This window comes from Thamnophis elegans, chromosome 2 (assembly GCF_009769535.1).
Source record: "Thamnophis elegans isolate rThaEle1 chromosome 2, rThaEle1.pri, whole genome shotgun sequence".
NCBI classification, from domain to species: domain Eukaryota; kingdom Metazoa; phylum Chordata; class Lepidosauria; order Squamata; family Colubridae; genus Thamnophis; species Thamnophis elegans.
The window spans coordinates 154,797,242-154,809,655 of NC_045542.1; the positions used below are offsets into that span (position 1 = coordinate 154,797,242).

Sequence of the window (12,414 nt, forward strand, 5' to 3'; positions counted from 1 at the left end):
GCCAGCGTCTTTGCTCACCTTTGGGACAACTGTTGGAAGAAATGTCCTTCTGGGTTCGATTCCAAGTGGGGAAAAAGACACTGGAAACATGGAGGCTCCTTAGAAAGATGGTTTTAATGGTGGACAGGACCGCATGGCTTGAGGTCCTGGGAAAAATGGGTGATCACATGCTTCCAGGTGTTGGGTGAAGAAGAAGGGTCGAGGAAGGGGCTTGCAGGGCTTTTTATAATCTCTCCGGCCCCACCTATCTGCTTCCTGCTCCTGTGCAAGAAATGTATTCCGATTGGTTGTCAGACTCACATGGGGCCATGCAGGGGCAACTCTTTGGCTGAGTCCAGGTTTGGTTGAATTCTCAGATTCCATCCGGTCAGTTGAGTAAAGGGCCAATATTATCAGGCCTTAATCCCATCCCCCTGGAGCTGAAGGGGGGGAGAACTCTTTATTATGTAAAGGGCTAGCTCAGGCTTCAATGGCTCATGGACAAAGTGGGTGGGGGCAGGAAGCTGCAGGGAGAGTTACTTTATCTTTTTGAAACATGTTCCTTCCTTTTCACATCTAGAGAAATATTCTGCCTTTTCAATATTTCCTAGGTTATTTCATTTTTCTCGGAGTGGGCTTCCTACACAACCATGCCCTGGATGGCTGAGAATCTCTGCAGGCTGGGAGGGAGGATTTTAAGGGGATCGGTGGAGCCGATCCCAGAAGCAGCAACCAAGCAGCAGCACCGTGCACGGAGCAGAAAACCTTGCAAGCAAAAACCGGGGACTCCGAAGGGGAGAGGGCGCTGCTGGCAAAAGCCCCCCTCTTTGCTCCCTCCCCTTCCCTGGGGATCCCCCCGTCTTCTCCACCCGTCCCTCGCTCGGGGTCCAGCTGCCCTCTTGCCAGCGTCTTTGCTCACCTGGCGCCCCTCCCCGCGAGGGGATCTCCGCAGTCCTGCCGTAGCAAACGGCGGGAGACAGGGGTGGGTGGGGGAAGAGGCGGAAGGGGAAGGAAACCGGGATCCCAGCCCTCCTTTCCTGCCTCCTCTCTAGGCGCAAAGGAAAAAAGCTCTCTGCCTTTAAACCCTTCGCTGAAAGCAGGGCGGGAAGGGGGCGGGACCGAGCAATCCCAAAATCCCCAGCCCGGGTGAAGGGAGGATCGCCCGCGTCACCCAGAGGAAAAAGCCGAAGACTCAAAGCAGGCACCGAGACGGAATGGGAAAATTGCATCTACTTATCTGCATCTACAGGGGGAAATTAGGAAATCAAAGCTATTGAATATAGAATGGGATAAGGATAGAATAGGAATTAGATTAGGAATTGGGAATAGAATGGAATAGGAATTAGAAGGGCAATGAAGAGAAATAGGAAGCTGAATAGAAACAAATCGGGCACTAGACGCAGCTCCAGAGGATACCTTGAAAGAGCACAGCAATCCAGGGCTGTAAGGGACCTGGAGGTCATCTAGTCTAACCCCTTGCTCCAGCAGGACGTTGTTAAAGTGAGTTTCTGTCTTTTGACAACCCCCCCAGTCACATGACCCAACCACTACCAAGAACCGGTAGGAAAAAGGTTTAGATTTCACCACTGGTTCATCCACAACGTGATCTCCTGGAGAGAAAAAAGTAATGGATAAGCTGACAAAATCAAATCAATATTTATTACTGTGAAAGATCAGCATACAGTTAAAAAGTAGAAAAAAGAATAATAGTCTAAAAACGATAATTAATTTTAAAATACGTAGAAGAGAGAATACATATATAAAACAGAAGGTTACATGGAACTAAAAGGAAAGCGAGGGTAAGAGGGGGGAGGGCAGTGTTTCTCAACCTTGGCAACTTGGAAAATGGGTGGACTTCAACTCCCAGAATTCCCCAACCAGCATAGAGTATCATGTTGGAGCATTCACAACTTTTGGAGGTAAGCTGATTAATTGTTCTGTTGTGAAATTTCTCCTTAGTTCTAGGTTGCTTACCTCTTTGATTAGTTTCCATCCATTGCTTCTTTTCCTGCCTTCAGGTGCTTTGGAGAACAGCTTGACTCCCTCTTCTTTGTGGCAGCCCCTGAGATATTGGAAGACTGCTGTCATGTCTCCCCTGGTCCGTCTTTTCATTGAACTACTAGACATACTCAATTCCAGCAACCGTGTTCTTCATGTTTTAGCCTCCAGCCCCCTAATCATCTTTGATGCTCTTCTCTGCACTCTTTCTAGAGTCTCAACATATTTTTTACATCATAGCAACCAAAACTGACTGCAATATTCCAAGAACTTAGGACTGGGGAGAAGTTTCCTGACACTTGGAGCAATTAACCAGTGGAATCACTTGCATTCAGAAGTTCTGGGTGCTCCATCAATGGAGGTTTTTAAGAAGAGACTGGACAGTTACTTATCTGGAGTGGTATAGGGCAGGGGTCCTTAAACTTTTAAACAGGGGGCCAATTCACGGTCCCTCAGACTGGGGGACCAGCTGGGTGGTCATGGGGATGGGTGGGCGTGGCCAATTTAGCAGTCCGTTTTGCCTTTGTCCTTGCTGTACTTGCCCTTCCCCTATTCATCCACCAGCCCTGGATCATATGGCTATGAAAAACGTCCTGAAAAACTGTTTTTAAAGCATTTTAAAAGAATTTTAAAGTACTACAAGCTGATAGCTGCTTTTCAAGCCAGCAGCAGCCTCTCCCCTACTCACCCACCGGCCTTGGATCACGTGTGGCTGCATTGGTGAGATCACCCCTCAGCCATCTGGCCCTCCCCTGCACCCTTTGGCCTCACTTTCAGCATCAGCGGTGTGATCAGAAGTGCAGCTCAACCGGCGAAATAACTCACCAGACGTGCAGATGGTGTGGATGCTAGCTGGAAGATAAGGCCAATGAGGGGCGGGGATGAAACCCATCACTCCGCCGGTTGGATACTCTGCATCGGTGGGCCGTATCCTGCCTGCAGGCCGTAGTTTGAGGATCGATGGGACAAAGTCTTCCGTTTGAGCAGGGGGTTGGACTAGAAGATCTCCAAGATCCCTTCCAACATTATTCTGTAATGTACTTTTTCGGATCTCTAGCAGATTTTTGGAGCCTCGGAGAAACATTCTGACTTCCACATTTTTTTTAAAAGACCTTCCAGCTGAAGAATTATTGGGCTCAAAGTGAGAAAGACACATAGGTAGAAGGCTGAAACTCTGCCTGGGCATTTCTATGATTTACGAAGATCAGTATGCAAAAAAACCCATCCTAAAAGTATTTTTTGCAGAATTGCGCTATTTCTCTACCAGTGAATGTCCATTAATTTCTGCTGATAGTCAGCTATGGGAAATTAGACTTTATTAAATTTTCTTTTCTCCCTCATCTCTAATACTGAAGCACATTTGACTAACTGAACCAAGGACAGAAATTAAAGAGTTAACTTCTCAACCATATTTTTATAGGCAGCTCAGAAATTAAATTCAAGCCTTCCCTACAGTCATCACCGTCTGCTTCACGTGAATTTTCTTGTCTGCAGTAAGGGAGGAATTTTGCGTGAAGCACCGTCCACACTCTGGACATTTCAAAAGTTTCTCTCCTATGTGTAAACTTACATGATTGATAAGTTTAGACCTAGCACTAAAACTTTTCCCACAATCCGGACACTCATATGGTTTCTCCCCTGTGTGAGTCCTCTGATGCATCACTAGAAAGGAATTCTGACTGAATTTTTTCCCACAATTCAGAAATTCATATGGTTTTTCTCCTGTGTGAGTCCTCTGGTGTTCCATCAAGCTGGAATCATGACTGAAACTTTTCCCACAATCCGGGCACTAATACGGTTTCTCCCCAGTGTGAATCCTATGGTGGCTCACCAGATGGGAATTGTTACTGAATTTTTCCCCACAATCCAGACACTCATATGGTTTTTCCCGTGTGTGTCCTCTGATGTATCACCAGATAGGAATTGTGACTGAAACTTTTCCCACAATCGGGGCACTCATACGGTTCCTGCCCAGTGTGAGTCCTATGGTGGCTCACCAGATGGTAATTTTGACTGAATTTTTTCCCACAATCCAGACGTTCATATGGTTTCTCTCCTGTGTGAGTCCTCTGGTGTACCACCAAATGGGAATTCCGACTGAATCTTTTCCCACAATCCAGACACTCATATGGTTTCTCCCCTGTGTGAGTCGGCTGGTGATTCATCAAGCCGGAGAATTGACTGAAACTTTTCCCACAATCCGGGCACTCATATGGTTTCTCTCCTGTGTGTGTCCTCTGATGCATCACCAGAGAGGAATTTTGACTGAATTTTTTCCCACACTCCAGACACTCATATGGTTTCTCCCCTGTGTGAGTCGGCTGGTGATTCATCAAGCCGGAGAATTGACTGAAACTTTTCCCACAATCCGGGCACTCATATGGTTTCTCTCCTGTGTGTGTCCTCTGATGTACCACCAGTTGGGAATTCTGACTGAATCTTTTCCCACAATTAAGACATTCATACGGTTTCTCTCCTGTGTGAGTCCTCTGATGCATCACCAGATAGGAATTTTGACTGAATTTTTTCCCACACTCCAGACACTCATATGGTTTCTCCCCTGTGTGAGTCGGCTGGTGATTCATCAGGCCGGAGAATTGACTGAAACTTTTCCCACAATCCGGGCACTCATATGGTTTCTCTCCTGTGTGTATCCTCTGGTGGCACACCAGTTGGGAATTCGTACGGAATCTTTTCCCACAATTAGGACATTCATACGGTTTCTCCCCAGTGTGAGTCCTCTGGTGGCTCACCAGATCGGAATTGTGACTGAAACTTTTCCCACAATCCGGGCACTCATATGGTTTCTCCCCAGTGTGAGTCCTCTGATGTACCACCAGGCCGGAATTCGAACAGAAACTTTTCCCACAATTAGGACATTCATACAGTTTCACCCCAGTGTGAGTCCTCTGGTGGCGTAGCAGAGAGGAATTTTGATTGAATTTTTTCCCACACTCCAGACATTCATATGGTTTCTCTCCTGTGTGACTACTCTGGTGGCTCACCAGTTGGGAATTCCTACTGAATCTTTTCCCACAATTAGGACATTCATACGGTTTCTCCCCAGTGTGAGTCCTACGGTGGCGCGCCAGATGGGAATTCTGACTGAATTTTTTCCCACAATCCAGACACTCATATGGTTTCTCCCCAGTGTGAGTCCTCTGATGTACCACCAGGTCAGAATTCAAACAGAAACTTTTCCCACAATTAGGACACTCATACGGTTTCACCCCAGTGTGAGTCCTCTGGTGGCGCAGCAGAGTGGAATTGTGACTGAATCGTTTCCCACACTCCAGACATTCATATGGTTTCTCCCCAGTGTGAATCCTTTGGTGGCTCACCAGATGGAAATTATGACTGAATCTTTTCCCACAATCCAGACACTCATATGGTTTCTCCCCTGTGTGAGTCGGCTGGTGATTCATCAGGCCAGAGAAATGACTGAAACTTTTCCCACAATCCGGGCACTCATACGGTTTCTGCCCAGTGTGAGTCCTATGGTGGCTCACCAGTTGGGAATTCGTACTGAATCTTTTCCCACAATTAGGACATTCATACGGTTTCTCTCCTGTGTGTGTCCTCTGGTGTATCACCAGGCTGGAATTATGACTGAAACTTTTCCCACAATCCAGACACTCATATGGTTTCTCCCCAGTGTGAATCCTATGGTGGCTCACCAGATTGGAAGTCTGACTGAACCTTTTCCCACAATCCAGACATTCATATGGTTGCTCCCCTGTGTGGGTCCTCTGGTGCATCCTTAGGTTGGCCTGCTTTCTGAAGCTTTTGCCACAGTGATGGCACTGTGCAGACTTTTCCCCAGTTTGGATCATCTTATGCATAATCAGCTTTGATCTGAAATTTTTGCAGGGGTGTTTCCATCCCTTACATTTTTGGATTCTCAAGGTCCGAAATGTTTGTGATCCCTTCTTCGATGATGCTTTTATTCAAGCTACTCTTTCTTCCTTCACATGATGAGGCTTGCATGACTGTCTGCCCTATGGGCCTGTCCAAGTGACCTCTTCCATTCCAGATTTCCAGATGATTTGGGATTTGGAAATGATCCTGACCTTGACCTTTTCATGGAGTGTTTCAGTGAGTTTCACAGACTCAATTACTTCCAGCTGAAAATTCTCTTTCTGTTATTCTCTCTTTTGTCTCTGCCCTGTCTTGGGCAGGAGAAGAATTTTGTGGTTTTCCGGAGGAAGTTGGGGGAAAACTTTGATTGCTGGCTGGATTTGTTTTCCTTTTTAATGGTGCTTCTGATTCTCACTTGCTCAGGATGGTCTTCTGGACATCCTCTTCATCTAAAAGATTCACATCAAGTGGTGACTTTAATTATTGTATATAAAAGACCGCACAAGAGGTGAAAACAGCAAGAATACTGTATTTTTCAGAGTATATGACACACCTTCCCCTGCCCCACTCCAAGAGTGTGAAAATCTGAGTGCGTCTTATACACTTTTTTGGCTCTGACGCCCTGTCCCCGTAAATCCCGTTTTTCACAAAAACGGTTGTGCAGAGGGTTTTGGAGGCATTTTTTGCCCATTCATGCCCCCCCCCCCGCAGCATTCTACAAGCCTCCCAAAGCTTATGCATGCCCTATGTGTCTGCAAAATTTAAAGCAGCAGTTTTGTTCATGACATGCCTCAGTTTCCAAGAAAAGAAGATGTACAAAAAATAACAAGGAGTGAACCGTAAGATGAAGACTTTTTAAATTTTCCAATCAGCTGAAAATTGCAGGAATCAATTTTAAAATTGCAGCACTAGGAGAATAAAAATTGGGGAGGGAAGGTACTGTATTTTTCGGAGTATAAGACGCACCAATATTTTGAAGAGGCAAATTTAAAAAAAAGACTTTGCACTTTGCAAACCTCCCCAAAACAGTCCCGTTTTTTTCCCTCCAAAAAAGGGCATGGATAGCCTTTAGGAGGCTTGCGGAGTGCTCCTGGGGGGTGCCCCCGCCAATGAGGGAAAAAATGGCCTGTTTTCCAAATAAAGAGCCTGTTTTTGTCAAAAAAAAGGGCATGCATAGCCTTTAGGAGGTTTATAGAGTGCTCCTGGGGCCGGGGGGGGGGGGGGGGGCAAATGGAGCAAAAAAATGACCCATATTTTTCTCATTTCTGCCTTCCGCAGCCCCCAGGAGTAATTTGCAAGCCTCCTAAAGGCTATGCACAGCCATTTTGGTGAAGGCAGCAGGGTTTTTTATTCTCAATATATACAGGTGAAACTCGAAAAATTAGAATATCGTGCAAAAGTTCATTTGTAGGATTGTATGTAGAACAATATAGTACGCCTGAAAAGTATAAGCATGCATATGTACTCAGTACTTGGTTTGGGCCCCTTTTGCAGCAATTACTGCCTCAATGCGACGTGGCATGGAAGCTATCAGCCTGTGGCACTGCTGAGGTGTTGTGGAAGACCAGGATGCTTCAATAGCGGCCTTCAGCTCTTCCACACTGTTCGGTCTCATGTCTCTCATCTTTCTTTTGGCAATACCCCATAGATTCTCTATGGAGTTCAGGTCAGACGAGTTTGCTGGCCAATCAAGCACAGTAATCCCACAGTGATTGAACCAGGTTTTGGTGCTTTTGGCAGTGTGGGCAGCAGGAAAATTAAGTCAGCATCCCCATAAAGCTCGTCTGCAGAAGGAACCAAGAAGTGCTCCAAAATCAGTGGTCCAAAGTCCTCTTTTCTGATGAGAGCAACTTTTGCATCACATTTGGAAACCAAGGACCCAGAGTATGGAGGAAGAATGGAGAGGCCAATCAAGCACAGTAATCCCACGGTCATTGAACCAGATTTTGGTGCTTTTGGCAAAAGTTGCTCTCATCAGGAAAGAGGACTTTGGACCACTGAGCAACAGGACTGTAGACCACTGTGCTTCATGAAGACCAGGGTCAACGCAGCCGTCTACCAGGAGATTTCGGAGCACTTCATGCTTCCTTCCTATGTCTAATAAACAAAAAACTGACCCATTTTTTACTCATTTCTGCCCTCCCCAGCACCCAGGAGAAATTTGCAAGCCTCTTGAAGGCTATGCATGGCCATTTTGGTGAAGGGAAGGGGTTTTGGGAAGCAAAAAATGCTGTATTCAGTGTATGAGATGCACTCAGATTTCCAGCCCCTTTTTTGATGGAAAAAGGTCTGTCTTATACTCCAAAAATATGATATATGTAGCAGCTGAATATGTTTCAGCCTAGCTGCTTCTCTGCTCTGCTTCTCCACTGTGGAGCAAACCACATAGCCCTTCTTGCTCCTAGCCTGCTCCCAGCCTTGGTCTCTGATCTTTCCCCAGTTCTAGCTACTGCGTGGACTCTAGAAAGAGAACAAGGCACGAGGCCAACCGCATGGCACACTCTGCCATACATCAACAACATTTCAGAATGCTGTAGAACGCAGCTTCCGAGGTGCCCACTGTTTGCCCAGAGGCTACCGTATGAGGACAAATTATACGTTGTAAAGATTGCTTGGAGGTGGGAGATACTTCTAATGTAATCTACCAGATCCCCTGCATGGATTGCCCCTGTGACTATGTAGGACAGACAGGGAGGAAGCTGAACATCAAATTGTAAGAACGCAAGCGAGTGATCAGATGAGGAGACCCGAACTGATTGGTAGCTTCGCCCTGTAATGATCAAGGGCAGAGATTCACTTTTGTCACTACTAAGGTTGTTGGGTGAGCAGGCACAAAAACAGCCAGGGAAGTGATTGAAGCCTTTGAGAAAAGGGGCCTTTGTCAGTCAACATGAGTACTGATTTACCATCAGTCTATCAAGTACTTAGAAGGTAAAGGGCTGGGCAGCACAAGCAAAACGACAGCCAACTACTCAAAAACCAGCACAATCAGCATCTAAAATGCCTACTTCCACACCAAATGGATTTCCAGAAGCAAAAAAAATGCAGAACCAGGAACACAACTCAGGTGACTCTTAGGATGCAGATAAACCTCCAAGGGCTTCAAGGACCCTCTAAAAGGGTGCAAATGATCTGCTGTCTGCAAGAAACATAAATCCTTCCATTCCCCATCATCCTGTCAGAGCTAATGAAGCTTCTTGAATGGGAAACAAAACGTCATCAATAAGGAAAAAAAAAAACCAAGAAAGTTCGGTTGACTCCTGAGAAAACCACCTTTGGAACAACCATGCCCTGGATGGCTGAGAATCTCTGCAGGCTGGGAGGGAGGATTTTAAGGGGATCGGTGGAGCCGATCAATGCACGGAGCAGAAAACCTTGCAAGCAAAAACGGGAGACTCCGAAGGGGAGAGGGCGCAGCTGGCAAAAGCCCCCCTCTTTGCTCCCTTCCCCAAGGAATCCCCCCTCCCCTTCCCTCACCTGGGGATTCCCCCTTCTCCTTCACCTGAGCCTCTCTTCCCTCCCTCGGGGTCCAGCTGCCCTCTTGCCAGCGTCTTTGCTCACCTTTGGGACAACTGTTGGAAGAAATGTCCTTCTGGGTTCGATTCCAAGTGGGGAAAAAGACACTGGAAACATGGAGGCTCCTTAGAAAGATGGTTTTAATGGTGGACAGGACCGCATGGCTTGAGGTCCTGGGAAAAATGGGTGATCACATGCTTCCAGGTGTTGGGTGAAGAAGAAGGGTCGAGGAAGGGGCTTGCAGGGCTTTTTATAATCTCTCCGGCCCCACCTATCTGCTTCCTATCCTGTGCAAGAAATGTATTCCGATTGGTTGTCAGACTCACATGGGGCCATGCAGGGGCAACTCTTTGGCTGAGTCCAGGTTTGGTTGAATTCTCAGATTCCATGCGGTCAGTTGAGTAAAGGGCCAATATTATCAGGCCTTAATCCCATCCCCCTGGAGCTGAAGGGGGGGGGAGAACTCTTTATTATGTAAAGGGCTAGAGCAGGCTTTAATGGCTCATGGACAAAGTGGGTGGGGGCAGGAAGCTGCAGGGAGAGTTACTTTATCTTTTTGAAACATGTTCCTTCCTTTTCACATCTAGAGAAATATTCTGCCTTTTCAATATTTCCTAGGTTATTTCATTTTTCTCGGAGTGGGCTTCCTACACAACCATGCCCTGGATGGCTGAGAATCTCTGCAGGCTGGGAGGGAGGATTTTAAGGGGATCGGTGGAGCCGATCCCAGAAGCAGCAACCAAGCAGCAGCACCGTGCACGGAGCAGAAAACCTTCCAAGCAAAAACCGGGGACTCCGAAGGGGAGAGGGCGCTGCTGGCAAAAGCCCCCCTCTTTGCTCCCTCCCCTTCCCTGGGGATCCCCCCGTCTTCTCCACCCGTCCCTCGCTCGGGGTCCAGCTGCCCTCTTGCCAGCGTCTTTGCTCACCTGGCGCCCCTCCCCGCGAGGGGATCTCCGCAGTCCTGGCGTAGCAAACGGCGGGAGACGGGGGTGGGTGGGGGAAGAGGCGGGAGAGGACAGGAAATTGGGATCCCAGCCCTCCTTTCCTGCCTCCTCTCTAGGCGCAAAGGAAAAAAGCTCTCTGCCTTTAAACCCTTCGCTGAAAGCCGGGCGGGGAGGGGGCGGGACCGAGCAATCCCAAAATCCCCAGCCCGGGTGAAGGCAGGATTGCCCGCGTCACCCAGAGGAAAAAGCCGAAGGCTCAAAGCAAGCACCGAGACGGAATGGGAAAATTGCATCTACTTATCTGCATCTACAGGGGGAAATTAGGAATTCAAAGCTATTGAATATAGAATGGGATAAGGATAGAATAGGAATTAGATTAGGAATTGGGAATAGAATGGAATAGGAATTAGAAGGGCAATGAAGAGAAATAGGAATAGAAATAGAGAACTAGAAATGAAATGAATAGTAGAGTAGATAGGAATAAGAATAGAATAGGAATTAGAATAGAATAGGATTTAGAATTGAATAGGAATTAGAATGGGAATGAATAGAAATATAGAAATGAATAGAATAGAAAAGATGAAACTGTCCCACAGATGTGATAGGACTACAACACCCATCACCTCTTGGCCCTGCCATTGCTGACTGGAATGCTGGGATTCACTCAATATCTATACAGTATATCAGGAAGAGTCTGGGAGCACCTTTTCTGTCTTACAAAGGAGGAAGTGACTGTCCATATACACTAAAAGAAAATGATAAACTTTCCAAAGAAACATTTCATGCGGTTGTAAGAGATATGCACTTGCACACATAATGCCAAAAAACAGATTGAAAACAGATCCTGGCTTGAAGTTCATTCCTGAGAGAATTCCAGACCGGCATTTCTCTTCCGCTCACTCATCTTATTTACAAGAATGGAGTCAGTTAGTCTTTGAAGTGTCTGAAGATTTACATACATGTTAACACACTAAAAGATCCTTTTATGGAAAGTGAAAATTATAAACAGCGGAGGCCATAGAACGACGCCCAGGATTTGACCATATATAGACAGAATTTCCCTGAGCAGTAGATTAGCAATTGTAATTTGACAGGCTGTCTTAAATCACATGCTGATTGCTCCTGCTGCCTTTGTCCTATCTCAATAAAAGGGGCTCCCAGACCCCAATCTGGGTCGCCTCATCCCGAGAAAGCTCGTGTCCGTGTCTTTTCTCAACATTGGCCTCATGGGCGAACCACGGGTACATCACACAACTGTGGTGGCCCAAACACTCTGCCAGCAAAAATGGGCTCCAGAGTTGCTTTTTTTGGCTGTGATGGCTCCTGCAACCCTCGGCCAGCGAAAACAGAGCTCAAGCCGCCCACAGTCCTTCACTGTTTCCAGGGCAGCCCCACGGGCAAGATCTAAACACCCCGCAGGCCAGATCTGGGCCTTGAGTTTGACACCCTTGATCTACAGAGATTCTCAGTCATCCAAGTCATGGTTGTCCCAAAGGTCCTTTTTCAAGAGGCAACTGGACTTTCTTGTCTTTCCTTTGCAGACATTTTGCTTTTCATCCAAGAAGCTTCAGAGATGAAGAAGCTTCTTGAATGAGAACAATTAATCAATGGAACAGTTTGCCTCCAAAAGCTATAGGTGTTCCATCACTTTCTTTTTGAGACACTTAGAGAATTCAGAGAGGAGATAAAGCAACTTATTACAGACTTTTGTGACAAGTTTGACACTAAGATTGCTAATACAAAGGAAGACATGATAGGACTTGTAACTGTATTGACAGAGTATGTTGCTGGAATGGAAGATAAGTTAGAGCTTCTGGAGGAAGCCAATACCAACTTGACATCCAAAATTGAAGTGATGCAACAAAAAGTTGAAAATACAGAAAAAACAAATCGTTATGATAAATTATAAAAAGATGGAGTTTGCATTAATAATCAGGGGACTGCGTGAAAGGGAACAGGAGAACCTGAAACAGATTTTCTCAGAGGCCTTCGGTCGTCTGGTGGGAAGACCGGGAATCAACTTTGATTGGCAGATTGAAAAAATTTACGGCCATAATTCTTGGACGGCAAAACAGAGACAGCTCCCTCGAGATGTAATCATATATTTTGCTACAAGAGA

The 12,414-nt window shown here is 46.4% G+C and overlaps 2 protein-coding genes across 3 annotated transcripts in view; both read right to left on the reverse strand.

The window, feature by feature from the left end:
• LOC116504244 (zinc finger protein 420-like) overlaps window positions 1-10,712 on the reverse strand; it is a 27,813-nt gene extending 17,101 nt beyond the window's left edge. For both annotated transcript variants that reach the window (XM_032211155.1, XM_032211157.1), the window contains exons 1-3: window positions 10,278-10,712; window positions 1,525-1,589; window positions 899-1,431 (exon numbers count right to left, since the gene is read on the reverse strand). The gene's annotated coding sequence lies outside the window, so the exon portion shown is untranslated. The remainder of the gene's footprint in view (window positions 1-898; window positions 1,432-1,524; window positions 1,590-10,277) is intronic.
• The window catches only part of LOC116504260 (zinc finger protein 208-like), a 25,762-nt gene continuing 15,720 nt past the window's right edge, over window positions 2,373-12,414 (reverse strand). Inside the window, 2 exon segments of the mRNA XM_032211190.1 lie at window positions 2,373-3,863; window positions 3,865-5,640. Of these exon segments, the coding sequence (XP_032067081.1) occupies window positions 3,416-3,863; window positions 3,865-5,640 (2,224 nt within the window). The 3' untranslated portion in view covers window positions 2,373-3,415.